Source organism: Macrosteles quadrilineatus, unplaced genomic scaffold, assembly GCF_028750875.1.
Source record: "Macrosteles quadrilineatus isolate MER2022 unplaced genomic scaffold, UCM_ALF_1.0 Scaffold_19__1_contigs__length_3004403, whole genome shotgun sequence".
NCBI classification, from domain to species: Eukaryota; Metazoa; Arthropoda; class Insecta; order Hemiptera; family Cicadellidae; genus Macrosteles; species Macrosteles quadrilineatus.
Genome location: NW_026542612.1, coordinates 1,491,426 through 1,517,535, shown reverse-complemented (window position 1 = coordinate 1,517,535; position 26,110 = coordinate 1,491,426). Strand labels below are relative to the sequence as shown.

Below are 26,110 nucleotides of genomic sequence, written 5' to 3'. Positions count from 1 at the left end.
ACATTTTCTTTTTTCATGCTCTTTTATTTGATACGTCACAAGGGGCACCTTGCTATTTAAAAAAATTAAGTTGGGGCAGGGGGGGGAAAGGGGGGGGGAATGTGAATGTAACGTTGAATTAAGAAAAATTGTGCCCCCTACGTCAATAGATGATTCCCGCCAACTGCATACTTCTATCTATTGCGGTTTTTACATAAATAAAGATGCAAGTTTAAAAAAAAAACACCCTGTATATACAAATCCCAAAGTACCCAAGAACTTTTGAGAAAACTAAAAGTCACACCCCCATAAACCATATATTTAAAATTTTTGTCATGAAATTGCCCTTTGAGGTGTGATGTTCCAGTCCAGTGAGCTGAAACCCTACTGGACTGATGCTGTTTTAGGGCTTAGTTCTCTTCAGGCCAGTTATTTTTTTAACATTTGCTTAATTTATTTACAACGTAAGAAGCGTGTAAGATAAAAATGAATGAATGTGTTGCATTGCCAAGTTAAAAATTCCATTAAAATAAATTGAAATTTCACTGAAACCTTAGATGACATGGGTTTCCTCTGTATTGCTTTTACAATCCAAATAAACATACCGAGCCAAGGCACAGTCCCCCAGTACTACGTGATATAAATACAAATAATACCCAGCATACATTGGGACATGTGTTGTGATAAACAAACAGGAGAAAATAAATGCAAGGATAATCAATATCAATACATCTTTATTATGGTTCTATTGCTTCACTATGTCGGTTCGATGTATAATAAATATTGGGTTACTGAGGATTCCTGTTGCAAATAAAAAGAGCCAGGAACAAAACATGGACATTGCTGTTTACGAACGGTACAACAAATGAACAGAAGTCAGAGGTCGTCTATAATACAGGAAGATTGACAACACTAAGTATGGCTAGAATGTTCTTTTCCATAATATAGATTTATACATAAAAAGATAATGAATTAGACAAGACTTACAGTAAATTTCATTCCTAAATGTAAATAACAAAAACACCAACAAAATGGCTGACTGTAATTACACACGGGTACAGTCAATTCTATTACAACTGTCAACTATAAAGCCTAAATTGTATAAAAATTTATTTAAATAATTTGTAAAATAAACGAATCTCACTTTTAACACAGGTATTAAACAAATAAATTTTATAAATACACCAGCTTAGAATAAAGCTTTTAGCAATTGGTTTTCCAGTCTGATTTCCAAAGAGATCTATTTACACTATAGAAACATATTAACAAATAAGTACATTGATACATAATCGATAGATAAAATTTAATTTCTTTTGCTAGACGACTCGACTTGAACGATCGCCGAGAAGACGGGTTCTGAGGAACCACGATCTCCGATACAAACTACAAAACCAATGCTTCATCGTAGATAAATACACAAATATACACTATAAAAATATAAAGAACACGCCAAATGACATTCGGTGGAAATCTTACAAGGGGAATCGTCTTGATGGTAAAGTATCACAAATTAAGTAGATCGACTAAATGAAAAGCTGCGTACTGTACTCCTTTTCGGCCGATACAAAATGAGTCTATCGCTAACAGAACATCTTGGCACTTCGTTTTAAAACACATTTAAAAAATTAATCCTATACATTTCTACATTAATTACATAATATATTTGGGAAAAATACAAAAATAATGATGACACCTATAGCACGACTTGAAGAGCATCTGACATAGAGTATAAAAAAGTAACAATGGCTTACGTCGATATTATTTAGTGAGCATAACACAACTGAGTCAAAACTTGACATAAATCACATGGCTTAAATGATAGCAACAACATTTTAAGTTAGGATTAATAAATGGTTTACTTAATATAGTAACAAAAACAACAAAACAACATATTTTTGATTAGCTAGAATATGTTCTATGTGTTCCTGTGTTTATTGATTGTTGGACTGAATTTTAATGTTTAACATAACATAATTATTTTTTTTTAATTACAGTATACACAAATGGATTGAAAAAATAATAACCAGAAAAATTGAGGTTTGGTATGTTTATTACTGAAGCAAAAACTAACAAACAAATATTGCACAATAACAGGTGAGATTTTATTATAAACGAGAAATGTGTATTTATTATAAATTATACAATCACATGAACATACTCTAATCCATTTTGTACATAGGTAAAATTATACAACTAATTATTACACAATTCCCCAAAAAACATATCAAAACTTGTTTGCTAGATTAGAAATAATTTGAGTTTACATTGATTCACATCAGGCCTCACATTCCATAGGGTTCTTGCTAGTTCAAAGTTTTTACAAAATTTGAAGTTCAATTATAATAATTTATGATTCTTGTTAATTGCTAGTAAAATTCAAAGAATACAATAATAATAAAGACTAAAAATACACATGGATTTTTATAGACATAAAGAGATTTTTAAAAAGTCAATGGGTTTTTTAAAGAAATCAGTTGCCATACCAGTTTTTTTGTCGGTATATCATTAAGTGCATTGTGACAGATTATGTACTATAAAATACAAATTATAGAACAAAATATATATTTTTAAATATATCAATAAAATATTTAAATTCCTATGATCATTTAAGAAAACATCAGGATGAAAGGCTTGGTTGTGAGGCCCAGATATGGTGGGAGATCAAAATTGATAATAACTGCCAAATCAAAAATAAATGGGTTCCAGTATAGTAACTATAAAATGAAGACCTATTCATGACATTTTTATATCAAAACCTGGAAATACTCAATTGTCTTTTAGTATAAATCTTTTAATGCATACATTTTGGATTGATTTGAATTCAATTCCTTGTTAATAACTTGTATCAATGTGAAATTGTTTTCTTACACAGCATCTTATTATTTACTTCACCATAAATATGAATGTGATGTTGAACATGTGATTAGATTACATCTCCCATAGAATTAACATTGGTAATCCAATAGATTAGTCTTCATATGTTATTCTTCATAAGTTTTATGAATTCAGCAAGCTAATATTTTCGGATACTAATCACAAAACAGTAATTGTTTGGTAAGAAAGGATCCTTAAGGGTTTAAAAGCTATCAATAAGACTACAGTAAGCAGTGAATTGCTTATGAGTAACAATAAATGTTTAATACTCCCAGGATTTGATATTAAATCCTTGTCATACGTTTTTATAAATATTTTGACTATTTGTATCTATTATAGACAAATTATGTTAACTTACAGGAACTTAAATACTCGTCGAGAGATCTCTAGGATGAGCACAGAAACTAGGATGGTATACACATAAAACACAATAATTTTGCATAAAATTAGAAAACATTAATTAATATATAATCCTGAGTATTCTTGTAGGTTGGATCTCAATAAGGTCAATCAGTTAAAGTAAAAAAAGGTAATTTTTAGGTTTAAAAGTGTTTAACTATACTGAAACACTCAACACTTTTTAACACCGATAAAACTACACCACTTCCATTCGTACTATCACACAGTTTGTATTTTACAATGAGCTTATGCAGCGACAAGCCACATCTATGTCCGAGAATCATGTGTTAGATTGAGACGGTTGAATTACATTTTAAATGTTATTTCAATTAACTAACTCTAAGTTAGTAGTCACTCATTGAATTTACCGCCTTGATTGTAAACCCAACAGGTGTACAAAAATATTTTAAGGTTAATTTAAAAGTTTTGAGGGCTTTCAATACTATATTTTTAAATATAGTTACGGCCGTGAAATTTTTTTAATGTTAAAGGATTTTACTTGATATGATTCACCATACACCAAAATTTAAACTTAATAGTAAAATAGGTATTTTCTAATGGAAAAATAATTACTTATAGGATTAATGATTGTTCTTCCCCAAAACAAATGATTCCTGGACAGAAGAAGGGCATCGATACATCAGTACTCAAATTAGGTACAGTACTGACTCAGAACCGGCGACTGCGAATTTTTTAAAGGAATGTTAAATTATATGTCTGACGACAAAACTCTTCGAAGTAACAAAGCGTAAGATTGTCGTCAATCAACAGCTGAAAAAACTGTTTCTGTCGTTAGCGGAGGGAACATGATTCTTCTCCGACTAGATGTTCTCACTTCTCCGCCAACTAGAAATTCGCAGCTCCGGTTCGACTACGCTACTCGCTTTTCAGTTTATTCGAGAACGGGTCGCCGATAGGATTACCGTTCTTTTTCCGAACGCTACGTGACACTAATGACGGCTCTGCTTGAACCCGAGTCCTTGCTCGACGGAGCAGATGACGTCGAAGGAGAGTTCTTTATACACTTGCCTGTGAGCTGGTTAACACTGAGCGGGTTGTTGATGTCATGGGGGTTGGTCCCGACAGGGTTGCGGGGGGGTGGTGCAAGATGGTTGATGAGTAGCGGCAGACAAGGGGCAGGTGAGTCCAGCTGATGAGGTGTGAGAGGTGATTGCAGACTTAGGCCGCAGGGGGAGGCCAGAGATACGCTGGGGGACGCTAGACTAGCCGAAGGGGAAGGTAGGATCATGGAGGGAGAGGTGAGACTGCTGAGGCCGCTCAGGCCGCCAGGCGAGCTCACACTCTGTTGGAAGCTCTCTGTGTCATCGTCAGGAGGCGTCGTTGCTTCGCCCACACTCCCGCAGCTCCCCAGGTTGTCCTCCGACTGGTTACCATCGTCACCACACTCCATGTACCGGATGCACTTCTTCTTACGTCTGTAAACCCATTATTAGAGTTATTAAACGAGATTAATAGTATGTTAGAGAAACAGTCCAACACCATGAAAGCAGATAAAAACTTTAAAATATTTAAACTTTCTTTTATAGCTTAAGAAAAGACAAATTAGAACTAAATTCAAAAGGGAGACTGTAAGACAGTTGCATAGTGACACATAAGAAATAAATCCAATCAACAGGATTAATTTAATAGCTATAACAATTTAAATAGGTGAGTTTAACAGTAGGTACATATTTTCTTATGAGACCCAGTTAGAAAATTGTTTCTTATATAATGGGGAAAAAAAACTCTTAATGATACTCGTTCCTCCTGATGCTAAGAAAACAGCCATCATCAGTATTAATTCATTGGGGGAAAAAGTGTTAAAGATTCCACAACAATCGTACTTAATTCAAGAAGGAAGAACACTAGATCCGATATAGAGATTGTCAGGAACATATGAACGATGCCTAAATGAGCAATAATAGTACACATAGAGTACTTTGGGTATACTCATTATTTTCCTTCCAATCTGCTTGTTCATGATTAAGATTGGTATTTTACTGCACTTAATTGATGAATGAACAAATAGCATGCTGAATGATAAAATGCATGTGAAATAAATTAATGACAGATCAATATAATAAATACTGTCTCTTACATAAAAAGTTTTGTTCAAAGTTGTTTTTAAAGTGAATCATATAATTTCTTATGGTGTGTAGATATTTCTATTGTTGACAAACCATCTTAATGTTTTTAAATTGTAGTTATTTTGCTGTGAGAAAATTTAAATAAAAATTTTACAATAATAACTATTTAACTTTTAACTTCAGACCAAGCAAAATAATGATAGGCCGATAAAATTTCAACACACAATTAGTTAAAAACAAGACTTATTTAATTTCAAAGCATAAATCCCAGAAATTACACTTGGTGAAGTGCAATGCATTGTGAACAGTTAGAAAAGACAGAGGTCACTTTAAATATAGGCTTATGGGTGCTTACATGCAGGGAGCATTGGGTCATGCAAAAACAATAAAATTGATTCCTACGACATGTTAAAGAAACGGCCATTCAAATGTTAAAACATTGAAGTCTGCTGTTAAATATTACAATGTTCACATTATAATCAAAACAATGAGATAAGAAAACTAATACTAATATAAAACGTAGTATTATTGGAAAACACAACAAAAAGGACGTAAATACGGCGATAAAAACGAAGACTGCAAAACAAACTCCTACAACCATGCAAATCAGTAGTAATATAAGGTGTCAAATCGAAATCCTAATCTACAAAAGACAACGAATAAAACCAAAAAAAGAGAAACAAAACAGATAATATTAATTCATGAACTCTAACTGATGAACAGTCAATCAAACACACAACAAATAGACTGAATGTAAACAACGACAAGGAAAAGGACTCACGAAATCCTAGAGATTAACATAGGTCGGTTCTTGAGGGGAGGCGGCATTGCTAGGCCCATGATGGACCAGACTATGGACCAATCCTTGCGAACTAAGCTCGGGGCTGTTCACAACAGAACCACCAGTCACAACCACACAGTAATCACTAATTACCCACACCCAATACCTCTCATATCCCCATTACAATCCTATCACCACCAGTCTTCAATCTTTTCTCTGTGGGAAGACACTCTAATTTACCATGGGCCCCTTTCTCATTGGTACAGCTTTTAAATCACAACAAATGCTTGGTAAAGAACCTATTGAACTAATAAAAATTGGTTCTAATACTCTTATGGCGTAGGCCTGTCTTTCCACACAGATAAGATAAACACAGATTTGTTGTTTAAATAGAACCAGGGGCCACTCTTTAAGATCTTGGAACGTTGGACTGAATGTAAATGGCCAACAACCACGAATCACACGTAACTCTCTACTCTGATCTAGCAACTACTGGTGAAGGTGTTCTAAGTCTACAGTAGATCTACTTTGAGTGACCCCTGTCATCACGCACACACATGGTTCTACTTCTGATCAAAGGCCGCTAGAAATCATTTTTCATTTTCTGTACTTTGTTAAAGCAGGGATAGGTTTATATGCCTTCTATACATGTCACCACAAAATTGAACTACATAACATCGACAAGTCCCAAAAAAGGTAAATATACTAAAATTGAAAATTGTTAGGGGAAACTATTCATATACAATTTGTCCCTTATTTTAATAGATACTAACAACAGAAGTGACTCATGGTTAAATGTATAACCCTCATTTACGAGGCAAAATAAGTCAAAACTCCCAGCCACCCGGTCTGATAATCAGGATCTACTTTGAGCGTTAAGCAAAATTATCTTTAAATGAAATCCAATGATTGAGCTATCCAAACTACATCCATTACTGGGAAAAAACAGCGCAAATTAGGAATTTTGAATTTTTAGTTTAGGAAAATACTTAATTCCTACTGATAAGGAGAATAAATATGTAGTTAATACGTGACTTTTTTATTCCTCAATTTGGTTGTTAGAAAAATAACTTCTAGCGGCCGATCTGACCATGCGGCCACCGAGTACAGTCTGGTGATTTAACAAGCGACCTACCTGCACGGCTTACACCACTGGCTCTGCTGGTCCAGACCATACCTCGCTCTGCATTTCTTCATTGAGTTACCTGTCAAATATGAATCAGTTAGTATCAATCAGTCATAGAACAGCTGTAGTCTAAACTGTTTGTCTCATTGTTAAATAAGAAAAATATTTTAGATGGGACAATTTAAAAAGTTTTGATTATAATTGGCTGTCACCTATTCCTCAATTTTATATTAAGATACAAATATTTTGTGTCTAATATTAAATTTGTCGTCTTAGATATTAAAAATCTTATGTTCTTTCCTAGCCAAACTAGTTCAATGTTAATATACTAACAAGAAATGTCAGCTATTACATGCCGAATCTAAATCATCAACATTATAGAAGAGCCACAACATACAATACATTTTTGCTATTAAAGAAATTATAAGATTCTATGTAATTAAATATTTTCTAAAGATTAATTCGCAAAAATTTGGTTCAGCTTTCTTAAGAGTAAGGTTAATGGCCTTTTGAATTAAATATGAATACATTAGTGACAGGAATGACATTTAATCAAATTTGATGGAGATAGAGAATGGCCATTTAAAACCACAGAATGTAACTTAATGATTCTGGTTTGTTTATTCAATAAATTTGAAGGAAGGCAAGTGAAGTGGAGCCCAGTGAAGGGCTCTTGGCTCTCCTCTTATCAGCTGTTGTGTAATGGCAGTGACTGACTAACATTTCTAATGATGCGATTGCACTCATGTTCTTATTTCTTAGACTTTATTTTGGTTAACTTTTTAAAAGTATAGGTACTTTAGTAGTTAAATATATTGCGTTTAATTCATTGCCTGAGATATTATAAAATAAATGTTGTTGAAAATGCACTGACATAAGGGTAGTTTAAGACAAATCGTAAATTAATACTTTTATTTTCAATAAATGAATTCATTTTAACTTTAGTTAATTCATTATTTACTACAATTATTTAAAATTTATGGCCTGTGGCTTCATTTAATATGACAAAACTTATATCATGTTATCAATATATTATTTTCCATTTTTTAGCTCGCAGATTGTTTACTCTATTTAAAAACTTTGAGTTAAATTTTGCGATTTATAAATTAGGCCACATTACAAAAGAGTAATTTAAGGGTGATTTCAACTGATCTCTGCAATATTTTATAATTTTCATGGGATGCTTAATACATTCTTAAGCAAATAGTATGTCACTACAACAGCTACAACTAATATTCCCAGCTACAGTTTATTTTCAATGCCACAAATAATACCTTAGTGTATACTTAAACTAAAAAATACAAACATGCAACAAGCAAAACAAGCAATCAACGTAAAAATATGAGCCTAAAATAAAATATGTCCTTCATCAGAAAGGCCAACCAACCACCGCAGATAACGTTCCATGAAAACAAAACAATCTGATATACCAGCAAAATATATTGTAAATATAAAATATGAAATCGAATACGTTGAAGATATTATAATAATTTAAATTAAAGTCAAAATATGTAGAAGACGACGAACAAAATTTAAAACATGCAACAGCCAACAAACACCCCTTAAAAGAAGCAAAAAAATTGTAAAATGGGACACATACTGACACTGTTCCATAGACAGTTCATTTTCTGTAATAAACATGTATAACAATAGATCTTAAAATGTTAAAATTAAACCTTTAATGAATCTGATGAGCTGATCAACACTGAATGAATGGAACAGTATCACGGATACGTGCGTCGATAGGGATAAGGAGAGGACCACGAGGTTTAAAAAAGAAAAATCAAAGAGAAAGAGAAAAAGAAGTAAAAAACCGACCAGTAAAACAAGCCAAGTAGAATAAATAAATGAATAAAATATAGAATAAAAGAAATTGGAAGGAAAGGAGGTTTTGATAGACGAAGGGTTGCGGGTACCTCCTTCATTGGTTTCTTGCTTCCGTTTCCTCTTCTTGGCTCGGTTGGTGTTTGCACGCGAAGACCAATCCGGATAGAGCTGCATGTGCAGCTGTCTCTCACGTCTGGCCAGTTCATAATATTTGGCCTGTTCGTCCCGGCCTAAAGCGTGCCACTACGCATGACACATACAACAACAATTAATGACCTGTTGTTAAAATTTTGAAACAATAGAGTTGTGATTCAATAAAGAAGCGGAAGAAAGATCGAACAGTATCATCTTGGAACTATTCCCCTCGTCCAGTCAGTGCCGTCGTAAAATCTTAGATTGTAAAGACCGAATGTCAGAGAGGGTAGGACTCAGAGAGGGTTTGGGAGTTGGTTATTCCTTTAAGGGATGCGTTTGTGGCTAAACATCTTATCGTTTTTGTATCAGGCGATTGGTTGGTCGGTTTTCCGAATTGTCAGACAAAATAGCTGCTGACACACCCCAAGCCTTGCGCGGTAAACTTTGACAAAACTCAAGACAAATACAGCAAAACTCCACTACATCTAACTCAAAATCTATAGAAATCGCTCAGATTGTCTGTACTAAATCTACATTCTAGATCTTTAGTACTACAACAAGAATTTTACAAAACGAAACTTGGGGTATATCTAAGCTGCTAGCACTGAGTCCGAAGCTACCTCCTGAATCCGAGATGGGAACTCGCTCTTTCTTTCGCTTCTTCTTCTTCGCTCCATAGCCGTAATTGTCGCGGGCGCTCCAGCCCGGATACAATTCCATGTGCAGTTGTCTCTCCTGCCGCGCCTTCTCGTAATACTTGGCCTGCTCCTCACGCGTTAACGAATGCCACTTCACAGACACACAAAACAATCATCTTCTCAATAGTTACAATATTTTTATTTTAATAATTTCAGGTTAATATTTTGTATTGCAAAATATTATTTATGTAAATTGTGTATACATACTGAAGTTAAAAAATTAAATTCAAAACACCTCAGCCCAAAACAATTCAACAAACAAGATATTTCAAGCTTGATTTCTTTTTCTGTTTTAAGTTTCACAATCAGAGATTTTTTGGGAATAATTTCATTGGCTCTACTCTAGTGTATTTTGAAGAAATACACCTTGAAAATCAGCGAATCAACTGCTAAGTCTGTGGATGTAAAACTATTGATTAAAAACATCGATGTTTTTCTATACATTGACTAGAAACATTATATTATAGAGAGATGCAACACTTACTCTTCTACCGAGGATCTGGTTGATAGCTGCACTCTCCTTGAGTGTACACTCCGCCACCACCTTCGCTCTCATCTCCTTCATGTACAACATGAACGCATTCAGAGGCTTCTTAATGTGAGGCTTCTTTTTGTCTAAACATAGCAATTCAATAATTTGGTAAAAATGTTGTAACATAGCTCGGTTGCTGAGTGGTTATAGTGTTCAGCTTATAAGAAGGATTTTATTTAAAGAAAGGCTTAAAGAAAGACTTAGCTGTCCTTGATCATTGAGTTTTTTAAATGGTTCTGGCTAAAAAAAACCTGGTCTTGTTCAGTAGAAAAGCTAAAGAAGGTATCTCCGGTATACACACATCTTTCACTAATATTTACTTTAAAATAATCAACATTGTATACTCTGACTTAATATGATGGTAATGATGATCCAATAATACAGGGTATTTATAAAAAAAAACTTGTCATCATTACACAGTAAAAATAGCTTTTAATGCATGCCTTGAGGGTCTACAGTAGTATTATTACTCTCTAGGGAGTAAAAACCGGTTTTAGCCCCCAGGGAGTAACTATCAGCTGTTATTGTCAACTCAGTTGCAAATTTTGATTGTAAACAATCGTATGTATCAAAAGTATGTATAGATTGATTAATCGGTTATAGCTTAGCGATTCAATCATTTACTTATCAGCTAGTTGCTTGTTTCCATTAGCAAACTAAATTAAAAACAAGTTAGAAGCAGTTTTCAGAGGTTATCATCAAATGAAAACTATTTTAGTTTTGTAAAATAGTTTGTTTAAATAATGGTGCAATATGACAAAAAATATAGTTCATCACTCGGGCAAAAAGTGTCTTTACAACCTTCGATAATTTTCCGACTGAAACTTGAGCTCGGGTCGAAAAGAGTCACTTTTGGCCCTAATGATGAAATATACAACTTCACCATTCTCCCATTCTCTTTCCATGTGACATAAAAGTTTTCTAAAAACACCACATAAAAAAGTGTGTAAACAAGTTTTAATAAGTAGCAGTGTTATTAGGTGATGGACTTGTTTTGCTACTTGGTAAACATTATTATATAATTTATGGGTCTTGTTGGAAGCTCGTATTTAAGATCATATTAATTGGCCTCCTTGGTCACCAGATATTACCCCGTTTGACTTATTTGTGTGTTTACATTTTGTTGTTTACAATTTGCATTTGTGGTTTAAGTGAGTTCCTTATGTTATGTGCATGTTTATAAAGTTATGTGCTTAATATGTACCATTAACTAGGATTGCAGGTAAATGTAGTATTTACTATTTACAATAATGTAAACTTGAAACAGTTCAGATGATTGACAACAGAATTCCGCACAAACTCTGAAATTTTAAACCCCTGTAGGACGAAGAAGGGCTTTCACGAGATATCATCCAAGCCCGCAAAAGGCATATAAAACAATGAGCAAAAGGATGAGCTTTAAATTAATACCCAATATGCCTATAAAAATAAATATTTAGGGGTTGATTTGCTGCACACAAAAATCAAACAAACTCTTTTAATAATATAGATAACGGATTAATTTAGTACACAAATAAAACCTAGAACTGAAACTGGTTGGTCAGTAGAAGCTATTGTTTTTACTTTCTCCCCCTGTACAGTACATGGAGAAAGTGTTGTTTTCGTCAAAATTTTCATGTTTGAGTTTTGAGGGGACCAAAAAAGTGGTTTTCGAAGTGATGTCTGTGTCTGTATGTGTGGATGTGTACAGAGCTACAGACTACACCTGTGGTCCGATTTTGATGAAATTTTGTATATAGGTACTAATCCATGGTATCTCCAGGCGTTTTTTTTCATTTTTTTGAAATTTTGATTTTTAATGTGGATTTTCCCATAAAATAACGGAAAAATTTGACTGTCTCGAAAATTACTTGTGGAAAATGGTTGTCTTGAAAACGATTTTGATTACAACTTTAACAACATAGTGCAACCCCCCCATTCCTGTAAAAATTACGGTTCATAAGTTATTTAACTTGTGTTATTTTCCCATAAAAACCCATATGAAAAAACTGAAATAATGGATAAACAAAAACTAATTTTGATTGAAATTTCTCTGTAATGGTCCTTATATTTCGAAACAAAATAGTGATAACCCCCATTCCTGTAAAAATTAGGGTTCTAAATTTAATGCAACTTTTGTGATTTTAACTATTAAATACCACGGTTACTCTCATCGCTTACCCATGACATTGGTTGTTGACAAGCTAATAGGAGAAAGTATGTGTCAGATTGCTGATACCTTTTATTTTTTTGTTATTTTTTATTTAATTTTAAATGTATTTTAACTGTAGGGGGGACCTATAACAATTGATTTATTAGAGGATCAGGTTTGAGCAATTGTAACCAAGTGTGTAATAGTAGGAAATGAGCACGTCATTATACCTTAAATAATCATAATTAACAAAATTAGAAACAGATTCAGAAAAAAAAATATTTTGAAATTAGAAATGTTCAGTTTATTTTTTATGCTAATCAAGCACATAAATACTGCATAGGTTAGTGTATACATTTTGTATTTAAGGATTTAACGACTAATTACTAAATTGTTGATATAAAATGTGTCATTTTTATATTTAGGGAAAACGAAATTTGTAATTAAATAATAAAACACTCAAAAGATATAGCTGAGATTAACCGAAGTATTTAAAAAACCAGCAAAAATAATATGATGTTCTACCTTTGCCTGTTAATTTAAAACTGAATTTACCTAGAAGATTTTTGTTTAGTTATATTAAATAAATGACTCCTACTTTGTTTGTAACTGATTGATAACTTAGTACCTAATGATAGTAATGAGCATAGTAATAGTATTGATAAACATATTCCATCATTATAGATTATATTAGTTGTTAAAAATTGTATTACTGTACTCAAACTAAAAACAATACCACATTTTAGACCACATAAAATACCATAAACCCCTTTTGAAGCAGACATGTAATAAACAAGGTGATAAAATATAACTACAGAGACGTATTTGAACAAATCAGTCTCTTTCAATTAGGCTACTTTTTTTAGAAACTCAACACTTTTAAAAATTAAATTTATAGTATGTTATTCTGAGACAGGTAAAATAACATTTTAAGGTATTGTTGTGGTAATTCATTTACCTTTCTTGAATTGGTTGTTCAGTTTGGTGGGATTTAAACAGTTTGAATAAATGACTGTTGGAACAGTGGGATGTTTTACACTACAAGATACATATTTTTATGTGCGAAAATTAAAAAAAAATAGTCAACTACTTAAAAATGTTACCAGAATAATTAGTATTCTTCAAACGTTACTAAATTGTATTGCATATTTATTACATTTACTGTAGAAAACTTAAATGTATTCCAAGTACAAATAAGCTGTTTTAGCAACTTCAAAGCAAGTTACGTGTATGGTTCACAAATAAAAAAATCCATTTGGAATTTGTATGGACCGACCAATAAAATATTATAAAAGATATTTTTATTCAAAACACGTGTTAAAACAAGACCTTGATTCTACACACAGTTAAAATGCCACACTAATAAACAATGAAAGTTGTGATTAGCCTACCTTGGTTATTACTTGTGTGGCCTGAGTCCTGAGATTTGCCATCATTGAGTGAGTTCTTGTGGTCCATGGAAGAAGACCTAAAACAGAAGATTCACTGTAAAATTGGTAACATAATTAGCTACTTTAGATCGTACTGTGTGATGTGTGGTGATGGGGATTACCGTTTCTGCTTGGTCCTCTTGACGGGCATCTTCTCGTCAGTAGAGGTGGAGGTGGAGGTGGGTGACGCCGGTGTAGGTGCCGTGGCGGGCCGAGGGACGGTGATACTGAGGCTGTCTGTAGTAGCGGAGGTCTGAGTCTGGGTCTGCACCATCTGCCAGAACCTCTGCTGCGCCCACATAGGCGAGAACTGCGTGTCCGGGTACTGCGGGTATACCGGGTACCCCGGGTACGGCGGCAACACTCCCGACGACACTAAACTCCTCATGTACAGCGCCGTCAGAAAGTTCGACTCTATCATCGGATACCCTCTCTCGCCCGTCCGTCGGTATCCCATCCCGGCCTTGTCCCAATAGTTTTTATTCAAGTCTTCTACGAGCTTTCCTTCACCTTCCTCCTTGTTGTCCACTCCCTCGTCACGCGACTTTTTGCCGACACTGAGGTCCTCCACTTCCACCTTGATCTCATCGTCCTCGGACTCCGCCCCCTTTCCATCCCCGTCCCCGGGATCTACCACTGACGACGGTGCGACTACTGCCACCGGTTTAGGCTTTTTCTTAACTAAATTCAAAGGTTCGCAGTCATAATATTCTTCCATTTTAAAATTAATTTAATCACATTGTTTTTAACGTTTTAAATATAAATCGTTTACTAACAAAAAATAATTATTTAAATCGAGTTTACGAATGAGAATATTTTATAGTAAAATATTTATAGTAAAAATATATCGTAACAGTAATTAAAAACTAAAATCAATTTTAATAGCACCGAAATGGCCGCAATAGGCGGTTTTAATCCACTCGGTATGACCGAACGAGGAGATGTGAGTTCAGTAGCAATATAATCTTATCAGCACACTTACACCAGTGTCGACTACAGTACTTATCTAGCACATAGCACATGTACGACACTCCGTTATCACTGTTATTGTCGATCTTATAAAACGGCTAAATATAAAAATAACGCTATCACCAGAAATCACTCGCATTAAGGCGGCTATCAGATCAGATCAGCCTCCATTCTCGGCAATATCACTTGTTACATCGCGACGATTCACATTTCACTTCCAACAAACACTTTAAACTCCGCAATTTACTGCTCGAACAGGTGTCCGACAAAAACACGCCCGTCTGAGCTTATCCCGCTGGACCCACGGTGGTGTAGAGGATCGGCCGATTAGCTGGGTCATTATAAATAAATTTACGACTCGTTTATGAAGCATTCAACAGGGGGTACCAAAACAAAGGATATGTCATCGTCGCGACGTAATGACGTAAATAACGCGCAAAGACTATCGATGTTCCCCGCTCGAGATGGGAAACATAACCTCAAAACAGCGGTAAACTCAAATGTATCACACACTTACCGCGAGGTGGCGCCGGGGAAACGTAAACAAAACTAGCTCTTAGAGTCGCTTTCTCGAAATAAAGTTAATTTTTCAACTAGAAAATCACCATACAAATAAAGACGAACTAAGCACTTATATCGAATTGCAATTCTACGATTCGAGTAGTTATATTTGATTGTCCGGGAGAGACGGACGGAGGGGGGAATTTTTTTGAGGAGGGTCAGGAATTGGCGTCAATAATGATAAACCAGTGTCATCAGTTAGAAGCGACAACTGCAATAATCATAAATGTGCTGTGCGTCGCGTGTGGTGACTGAGGTGAAGGGAGGATTGTCGAATGAGACCGCGACTAGAGACACGGCGAGACACGGCCGAGGCAGCGGTGACGTCGAGGTACGCGCGGCTGCCACTTCCAGTAAGAAATGAATTTAAAAGACAAATTGAGGAGTCGTTTTGGGCTGAGATGTTATCAGAGTGTTTATCGATCCCCGACCCTCCCTCGGTGACGAAGAATGCGAGCACACGCGCAGGCGCGCGGACGGAGCCCACTTCGCCGTGTGGTGCTGCCCCTAGCGGTGGAGACGCGAACCTCTAACAATACTGGACATCCACAGAACAGGGCATTGTTGCTTTCGGGTAGAGAACAGATACGTTTAAAATTTCACCCTGACATACAGATGATAAAAAAAAACTCATAATAAACAGTACACATAAGTTAAACAATCCTGGATGCAATGATAAATAAACAATAAACATAAGTTAAGTAAAGTGTTGAATACAAGTCACTTTTTGTTTTGTTTTTAAACTCAAGTCGCAACATTCTAAATTGACTATTAATCTACTATACTGTATTATATATTAGTAAAAAAATAGTCAATGAGCGCGTTCTGGGAACATGTACCGGTGCAGCAAAAAATGTGTCGTTCTGGGAGACCGGTGAGTTAACCTAGCAGACAGCTATTTCCTCTTTTTCCTCCTCCGGTGCAAGATTTATGCACCGGAGAAATTGTACAGTATACACCGGTGTATACACCGGCGGCCTCTGATTGGTCAGTTTCTTTGACAACAGCTTGCAGCTACGGCAAGATGGCGGATCCACCGAATAATGTTAATTAGTTTTATAGGTTATGTTACGTAATGAGTGAAAATTTGTTCAATGAGAGGGTTATATTACGTAATAAATAATAAACAATAATTTTCAAACAATTTATTCCGTGATGGCAAGTCTGTTTGTTTGATTTAAATATTATTAAGCAAATAGTAGGTGAATGTATAACTTATAATCCGATGAACTTCTGGGATACCAAGACTCTTGCCCCGGGGCGGCACCGGTGAGCAAGTCACCGGTTAATCTGCACCGGTACACCGGTACATGTTCCCAGAACGCGCCCATTGTTTTTTTAACATGCACAATGCTAATGTTAGAGTGTAAAGTATAGAAGGATACGATTCGATTTTTAATCGAAAAAGAAAGTGTTTACATAATTAAACCTGTGTGACCATGTCAGTTGTATTCCTTCATAGAACATCAACCGTGTAGTTACTGTATGTTGGATAATGGAGTTTATATTGGAATCTTCTCATAAGCTTCCTCTCATCGATGTGCAAAAAGTCCAAAAAAGCATTCACATTTTATTAAAATATGCTAAAAACAGGTATCAAGTTTGAGGCAAAAACGGTGCCAAAATATTTTACTGTTATTTTTTACATCAGTGCATAAACTAACTAATCCCAATGGCATTTTTTAATACTTAGTTTTACAGCGATTTCACTTTTATAGGATAATTTGTGACATTTCTTACTGTAACTAGTGGTATATCTCGCTTACAGTGGTATTTAATATCTATGCAGGCTTTAAATACTTTCCACCCCTTGGAAGATTAACTGAATTCGGTTAAAGTTTAGTTTTGTGTCTAGATTAACCGGTCCCTCCACAAAGAGATAACACATACATGTGTTTTAAGGTACATTTAATTTTATTTGCATAACAAGACGAGCCGTGACAGGTCGTATGCTAAATAACATTGTGACATATCCTTTACTAACTAACACCACGAAGACACATTCTCCGAATGGAAACAGAATATAAAGCAAGGTTGTTCGTTCTAGCCAATGCCTTGGATGACGGTTTGTTTTGGCTAGTTACTGTCCACACTCACACACAAGACATTGCTTTTCCTGGAGATGCATCACTTGGATGACATCGGAGGGTTATTGTTATTGTTATTGTTATTGATGGAGGTAGTTCAATGTGAATAATAGGTGATGATCAAAGACGATGCAAGCTTACTGAGCGACTAATGCATACAACAATTACATTTTCACAAATAATAGTGTGTTAAAGGAAAAACTCAAAATGGTCATGTTCAACAAATCAAGTTGTTTTAATCCTGTATTTAATCGTTTAATCTGAAATAAAACTTTTCGTACCGAATAGTTTAACAAGCGTGATGAGAATTAACATTGTTTGGATAAAAATAAGCTATTCCGGTATTTGGAAATCTTAATATAAATAGTTAATATATTATAGTTTTAATTAATTTGTATCAAATTAGCTCAATTAATTATTATATCATTAAGATAAAACAATACATTTAATATCAAACTGATACATATCAATTAACATAATAAAGTGTTCCATTTAATTACATTCGAGCCCAAGTACTGTACAACCAAATTGATCTATAAGATTGTCAAGTATAATACTTTTGCAAAGAACAATTTATTCCTGAACGCATTACATTTTTCTTTGTATTTTTTGATCAAATAACGTGAGTTAATACCAATAAATATGTAAAAATTTTCTGAGTCTCTACACTAAAAACTATATAATTTAGACACAGGACAGTTAAGAAATGGTTTAATAACTGCAGCAACGTTAAACTGAAATATTTAAAGAATTGTTAATAAATGTTAGTCATTAGAGTTTCATATTTTAACAACACCATCTATATATTAAATACCCTAGGCATATATCATAAATCTAATTAAACCAAATGGTGAATAGAGAGTCAATGCAAATTTAAAATATATTCATATTGAAGATATCGAGGATATAAAATAAGTGAAATTAAATACTACGTTTAAAATTACCAAGTTCTTATATTATTTAGGTAGGACTAATGAGAATGACGGATGGCTGTGATTTGATCTAAGAAATAACGCAATTAACAATTTTTGCTTCAGTTATTTGAAGATTTATGTTAAAGAAGCCTATGTGCATGCCTAAAAAAACAACTAACTACTGCCTAAAAAAACTGTCTAACAGAAACTATCCAAAATTGAACATCCCATTTACGTAAATTGCACATAACAGCAAACTAATTTGATAGCAGCTGTCACTTCGTTAGGATTGTATTTCTATCAACAGTCGACCTCTTTGTCGAATCAGCTGATTATCAGCTGATAAGACTGGATCCGTCTCCTAAAACAGGGAGACGAAGGCTCATTTGTCTCGCTCGGAGGGTTGGCCACACTGCTTCATTACCGTTGAATGGGAGATTGTTTTCATATCGCCAACTGCTCATGTTGGTAGGCCTGGCACAGTCTCAACAGCTGATTGTAACATAGCAATTAAACATATCTCTGTATTACCGAGACAACACGTCATCATTAAAATGTCCGGGTGCCGTGCCGCTAAGTTTAGGAATATACGTTCCGGACTCCGGTGCAAAAGTAACTCTGTCTTCATTTTCACTTTTTGTTACTGCCCTGGTTAATTTACGAAACTCGAAAAGAACTTATGTAATAATTGTGTTACTCATCACTGTGTAAACAAATGTTTATACACTGAACTTACTCAATCGCGTTCCTCTTTCAGATATGATTAAATTCCAAAAATATGTTCACCCGTACGTGCGCGATTCTGATACGACTTTTAACGTGGTCATCTTTGTCATATAACTAAATAAGCCAAACCGTACGCCATCCGTCCCTGTATTAAATAAATACAAACTTTCAAATAGACAAACAATAATTTTAGTCGCCTACTTTACATGGTGTGAAGTTGTTTTCACAAAAGCAATCATACCGTTTAGACGGGTTCGATGTAAAGTATAATATGGGAACATTTATGAAACTATCAGATTAAATTAGTTACAGGGTAAAACAACAAGTTGCTTTTTAAATCACAGCTATAGAAACCCCCTCTAGTCCCAAATATTAACAAACTAATGACAACTTAAAAGCCATAGAAGCAACTCGACCTGTTCCAGAGAGAGCTGTGGACATTCTCTCTTGCTTCTAGAAAATGTACCCAATAAGAAGAGTCTGTAATTATCTATTTGAGATGCGCTTATATTGTTGTTCAGGTTTAACGTTTAGTTCAAGGTCGTTTATACTTTATTGATATATTTGCTAACTAGTAAATTTACATGAGTTTAATTCATGCCGATATAATACAATATACATGAACTACAAGAACATACTTATGACTTGTAACATTTTGAAATCTATAAAACAACTCCAGTATGTTAATTACATCATAAAAAACAAACGTTAAAGTATGTTTCGTAATGTTTTGGAAAATAAATCAGTACACATTTAGCATACAAGGTTTGCTACACTATAGAAGAATTAACTCCAATCATTAGGCATACCATACAGCATCACACTAAATAAAAAAAAAACTATTTATCAAAAGATAAAAGTTGTTCCCAGTTTTGTTGCTGTTCATATAAATTTTTCGACGTATTTTCGAATAAAATCTTGCGAGTAAAATATAATATTTGTATAAGCCTTACAGTGATTGTTTACGTTAACAGTATCGTTATAAAATCGAAAAACAATGGAAATGTCCTTGATAGAGAAATGCATATCGATTGACAATCCCTTACAAACAGTTGTTAAACATTGCAATGGTTACGTGTGTAGATTTTAATTATGAAACACATGTTTATTTGAAAATTGTTTAACATGGAAATATACTTTTTGTGTAAATTTCTAGTGTTTATTTCCCCAAATCATTGGCCCGGAATTTTTTGTAACATTTCCGTATAGTCGTGCAAAGTTATAGACACTATAGAAATCATCCTAACTGTTAACTTCAAAAAGAGCTTTATAATTATTAACTCTAATGCCTTCTTTTTATTTCCCGTATTGAAATTTCTAACTTGCACGATGGCGCACATCGAGAGAACGATTTGATTTATAATACTTATTAAGTTTTAGTCAAATGAACCGCTTACTTACTAACATGGACTACATTTTATTCCCTATTGATTTTGATACGCTGTTTTTGTGAAAATAACCGATATAAACAGAGATCTTGACTCATTCTCGCACTTACACGAAACACGATATAACGGTATAGACCCGAGGGTGGATATATACAGTACTATTGTCGCTGACTGTCCAGTGTCCAGCCTCACTGTCCAGTGTCCAGACTTACTGTCGGGGTTGTATTTATCTGAGTCCAGTAGTAACTTCAGGTCACAAGTGTCTAAGGCAGTCAGAATTGAGTTTGTATTTTACGAACAGGACATTAAAGTACGTCTCTTCACTGAACACCTAATGTAGTCTATACGGGGTTGAGACTTTTTATGTATAATTTATTGATTAGATCAGATCTAGAGTTAGCTTTGTTTAAATATTCTACCAATTGGGAATGAGCGAAACCATGCTGAGGATGTAATCACCTAATACAAGGATTCGTAGAAGCCGTCGTATTATGTTATTAATACATTGCATTGGCTTTGTTATGTGCATTAAATTATTATGACTTTTTACGATAAATTACATTCTTATAAAACAACTTATCGTTGCAGAATCATTTCCCCAACTTACTAAATTGAAACAGCAACTTAATTTATTTTGTTCTCTGCATATTGCTGCAAATTTCTGCTTCCTGGCCGAGAAACTTACACAATCTATTGTATTCTACTCGGACTTCCCGAATAACATCTCGAGATGTTACAAACAAAATGTTACGTTATTCTGGGGTTGGGGGGAGTGGTATAATAGGATTCCTGGCCCAATCCGTTGCCGTGCAAGGGACGTTTTTCCGATACCAATATGGAGGTTGAGAATGAAGTAGAGTCGTGTTCGATTAGGCTCAGACGCTCCCCCTGTCCGGCACAGCTTCCCCGTTGCTAGGATACAACCTGACCAATCAGAAGCGGTCTCCCACCCCCTCTCTCCCTGCCATCCCCTAGCGAGGCAAGAAAAGGTAAACACGTTTTTTTGAGTTTGTTGACGTAATAATTAGAAGACGCAGGAATCCACGGATGTTGCAGTGTAATTGTGTTGTAATTATTGGCGAGTATCACGGGGAGAGTTGTTACCTCTTACACTTGTACGAGTACAACGCCTCTAGGGGTTGGCTGCCGTTTGTAACGAAATACCAAACGGAAAATACATGTATCTTCCATCAGTGCATTCCCTCACTCATTGTTTCATTCAGATGCCAAATTAGTTACCGATCGGGAGCTGTCATTGTTACAGCGGATGCAATGCACTGATAGTTAACATTTCTGACAGTCGGTTAGTGTAGGTTTCTTTTATAGTAGTTAGATTCGTCGATGATCATATCTCTAGTTATATATATATATATATATATATATATATATATTTGTTTAACATATTTTATACAACAAGGCTAAAGAGACGTCAATTCCTATTATATTTTTAGTGATGATTCGACGCAAAAACTCCTTGATGGTTTAAACGACTTTTCTAATTCATTAATTAAAACTTATAAAACACTGCTCACGTAAATTGTAAATGAAAAAAGCAAATAGTTTATAGTTTTATCTTTTCAGTTATTCAAAGAAAATAATTCATTTGTCTATTTATGTTTGGTTTTAACCAACGCAATTCATTTTTTTCAAACTTGGGTTAGATATTGTAATACCCTTATAATAGATAGTACCAGAGGACCGAGCATTGCTCGTGGTGTTTAATTTGTAGGGGACGTTAAAAATAAACATAGGCAAAAAACTAAACAAATTATAAAATTACATCTTATCATGCCCACGCATTGACACGGTAAAAATAATCAAAATACAAACTTTGTATTTAAAATTTTTTTCATTACAGTATTGTTAATTTTTTAAGCTGAGCCATTGTGTAAGACTTGATATTATAATAGTTAATCTCAAATTTTCTAGTTTCATTGTGCTTCCCCTATCAATTACTTTACTTTAATTAACACACTGTTTCAAAAGTGGTGACCCTCTTCGAAAAAAGACCCAATGGATTAATTAACTAATCAATGCCGTTAGACACATCGTACAGTTTTGTGCTAGGACTAAGAAAATGTTATTTTCTGCCAAAACTAATTAATTCTACTGGTGAATCTACTCTTAGAAATAAGTTAAAGTGTAAACATAAAAACGGCAAAATAGTAGTAAAAACTGCAAAGAAACACTCCAAATACTCTAAGATGAGGTTTTCTGTTGTCATAATGTAGTTTCAAAGGCTGAATTTAAGGGTTTGTGAGACAAAATATGCCATAGCCTTTACTTTATGCTCTCAAGTCTAGAGCACATTTATACGAGTGTGAAGAGGTTAGATTTTATACTAAGTCACATTTGAAATATGTCTAAATAAAACAATCATGTTAAAATTAAACTAAATTAATTTGGATCTGGATGGAATCTAATACTAATAATCTCTACACGTTTTAGAGGTTTTTTGACAGTTGCATTGAAATAATAATACAAACATGTTTATTTCGGGCAATTTGTTTGTTTATGACCCTTATCGATTCTATTTTATAATCCGTGGGATTATCAAACAACGCACCCCTTCCAGAGGCGCATCGTCAACAACTATATATACAGGTAATGCTAAATGGTATTTATGGAAATGCCCTTTTCTTCTGTACTGTATTTAGTAATTTGCCACTGTACTGAAGTGATTTGTTATAAGCATATGTTACAGTTAATTTATTTACATTTACGTAGCTTTCCATAAGACCAATGTTAAAAATATTAAAATTTCAATTTGAGTTTTTAACGAAAAACTAATTTTCTAAGATCAGTGGCTAGCATGGATATTGTTTTTTTTTTGCCTGAAACTAAGATATTCCTAATAAGTTATAGGAAATCATAGGAGCCGTTTTTGCAATCATTGTGCGCTAACGTTACTCATATAAAATAAGAATAGACTATAGGGGTTATAGAAATATTACATTAGAAATATTTTATTAGACATTATAGTATGATATTATAATATCCTTCCTTGATATAGGAAACCAAATCCCCTCGTAATGTTGTTCATTTTCAAAATCATCGTGCTGTGAAACGCCATTCTCATTTTTTTGAAGTATAGTCAAGTAAACTCGACAATATAACTGGAATTTTAGTCATCCGCTTACACTCAGTTTTCAAGTTAGCTTGTTGTTTCGTCCCAACCCAAATAATATAACCTATTAAGTTATATATAAGAGTTTAATGGATGTTAATTACTATTCACTAGGATTTGCAGACATAAAGAGAAATTGAAAATTCGTAGAAGTGCAAAATCAAACCCTGACAAGAGTTGAGTCGTAGCGCTGCGAAGTTAAGTGTTATACGGTAGTCGAGAATGTTTCGCAAATAATTTGTACAACATAATATTTTTTTCAAGAATTGGATACCAAACAATTACATGCTTCTCAATAACTTTTCTTTTAATTTATATTTATTATGATAGAATTTTACAATGTTTTCAAAACAGCATTTACTTGACTCTTAAGGGCAGTATAGTTAGTAAATTATTGAACCATGGGATAAGGCTTGAAGTTGACGTTGTAGATAAGATTTTTTTATTATTTAAGGTTGTTTGTTGTATGCATTTTACTAGTATAACTATAACAAACTCAAAACTTACGTCTAAATTTGAATGTTAAAGAACTATGCGGGATTTGAAAGGATGAGAAATATCAAACTGTTCAAACTGAAGGACGATAACTTGAATTCTCCAAATTGATGGCGATTAAGATGAGAATAGCCGTAAAATCTAAAGAGAGGTCTATGAAATCATATATGTGTCTCCTTTATAAGCCACGTGGTAAGTATATAAACGTTAAAACGTTTATCTTTTGGTCAACTAGGATATTTAAAACCCATTAAGATGCCAGTAAATGTAATTTAAAATATTTAATTAGTCTAGAATGTATCATAGAACCAACAATAAAAGTAGGTTGTCCCGCCGCACTCATGACTTATAACAAGCTCTATGATGGAGGAGACTTTACACGACAAGATGTGGGGGAAGGTGTTATAATAAACAATAGGGCAAGACAAGTGCAATGTTGCAGTTGCAGTGGTGCAGTGGGGCTGCAGTTCGCACGTTATCAGCCCAGACAATGGCCCAGTGGCTCGGGTGCTCGAGAAGTCCGCCCCGGCAGCCATCTTGGAACTGCACTCACACTCACACACACGGATAATTAGCAGGGTGCGAACCCTTCATCGCACTTGTCACGCCGTCCTCCATATTTTATATGCACTGCAAGTGTTTTGGCACATATCAGGCCATTTTGAATCTCTAGCCAGGTCTATTAAACTTCAATGTTGGACTTCAACCATAAAACGATAAGTTCACAATCAAGTCATTCAGCTGACGACAAATTATCTGAGAACCAGAGCTGTGTGCATTGTCAAAATGATATACAAATTTTTAGTATTGTATTACGTTGCTTACTGATACGATGAAAAGTTGAGAATCCTTTTTACATATTATAAGTCTGTTTTAGTTATGGTCTGATTAAACAAAAATTGCTAATCTTTAATTGATGTTCTCTAGTTTACTCAGGCTCAGGATAAGTCTGTTTTAATTATGGTCTGATTAAACTAAATTTGCTAATCTTCAATTGATGTTCTCTAGTTTACTTAGGCTAGGTTGTGGGTTCCTAATGTCTGTGGCAGTAAAGCAACAAACAGATAACTAGCCCCCTGTTTGGATGCTGTGTTGTGTAAGGTGGGTGGTACATACCGATGATGGTGGTTGTGGTCGGACTGGAGCTCCTGTTTGGGTCCAGGGGTGACTATGGCGGGGTGAGAGGTGAGCGAGGGATGCGAGTGAGGACTGAGGCCGGGGTGCGAGGCCATCAGACCGCTCGGCGAGAACCTGTACAAGTCGCTGCAACACAACAAACAAACACAGGTCAGAATAGCTGCAACGAGAGTAAACCCTTACCTTGGTAAGCTTGAGCTGGTGATGGTTAATGGCATAGGTACGGACTTCTGAAGCAGAACACAAGGTATACCAACACATCAGCATTCCTAGATAATGTATTGGTTCGCTTCGCTACAACGAGAGTGACACTGTACCTTGGTAAGCTTGAACTGGTGATGTTTAATGGCATAGGTACGGACTTCTGAACCAGAACACGAGGTATACCAACACATCAGCATTCCTAGATAATGTGTTGGTTCGCTACAACGAGAGTGACACTGTACCTTGGTAAGCTTGAACTGGTGATGTTTAATGGCATAGGTACGGACTTCTGAACCAGAACACGAGGTATACCAACACATCAGCATTCCTAGATAATGTGTTGGTTCGCTACAACGAGAGTGACACTGTACCTTGGTAAGCTTGAACTGGTGATGTTTAATGGCATAGGTACGGACTTCTGAACCAGAACACGAGGTATACCAACACATCAGCATTCCTAGATAATGTGTTGGTTCGCTACAACGAGAGTGACACTGTACCTT

The 26,110-nt window shown here is 34.7% G+C and overlaps 1 protein-coding gene across 4 annotated transcripts in view; it reads right to left on the bottom strand.

Annotated features, from left to right (window-relative positions):
• Nucleotides 1-695: 695 nt before the first annotated feature.
• The window catches only part of LOC129005330 (protein pangolin, isoforms A/H/I/S), a 259,998-nt gene continuing 234,583 nt past the window's right edge, over nucleotides 696-26,110 (bottom strand). For 2 of the 4 annotated variants that reach the window (XM_054434190.1, XM_054434193.1), the window contains exons 7-12: nucleotides 25,383-25,529; nucleotides 13,961-14,037; nucleotides 10,391-10,521; nucleotides 9,829-9,997; nucleotides 7,256-7,325; nucleotides 696-4,688 (exon numbers count right to left, since the gene is read on the bottom strand). In XM_054434190.1, coding sequence (XP_054290165.1) covers nucleotides 4,193-4,688; nucleotides 7,256-7,325; nucleotides 9,829-9,997; nucleotides 10,391-10,521; nucleotides 13,961-14,037; nucleotides 25,383-25,529 — 1,090 coding nt within the window. In that variant the 3' untranslated portion in view covers nucleotides 696-4,192. Of the gene's footprint in view, nucleotides 4,689-7,255; nucleotides 7,326-9,162; nucleotides 9,317-9,828; nucleotides 9,998-10,390; nucleotides 10,522-13,960; nucleotides 14,038-14,121; nucleotides 14,693-25,382; nucleotides 25,530-26,110 lie in introns of all 4 variants that reach the window. The other 2 variants (XM_054434194.1, XM_054434192.1) reach the window with 2 other exon arrangements.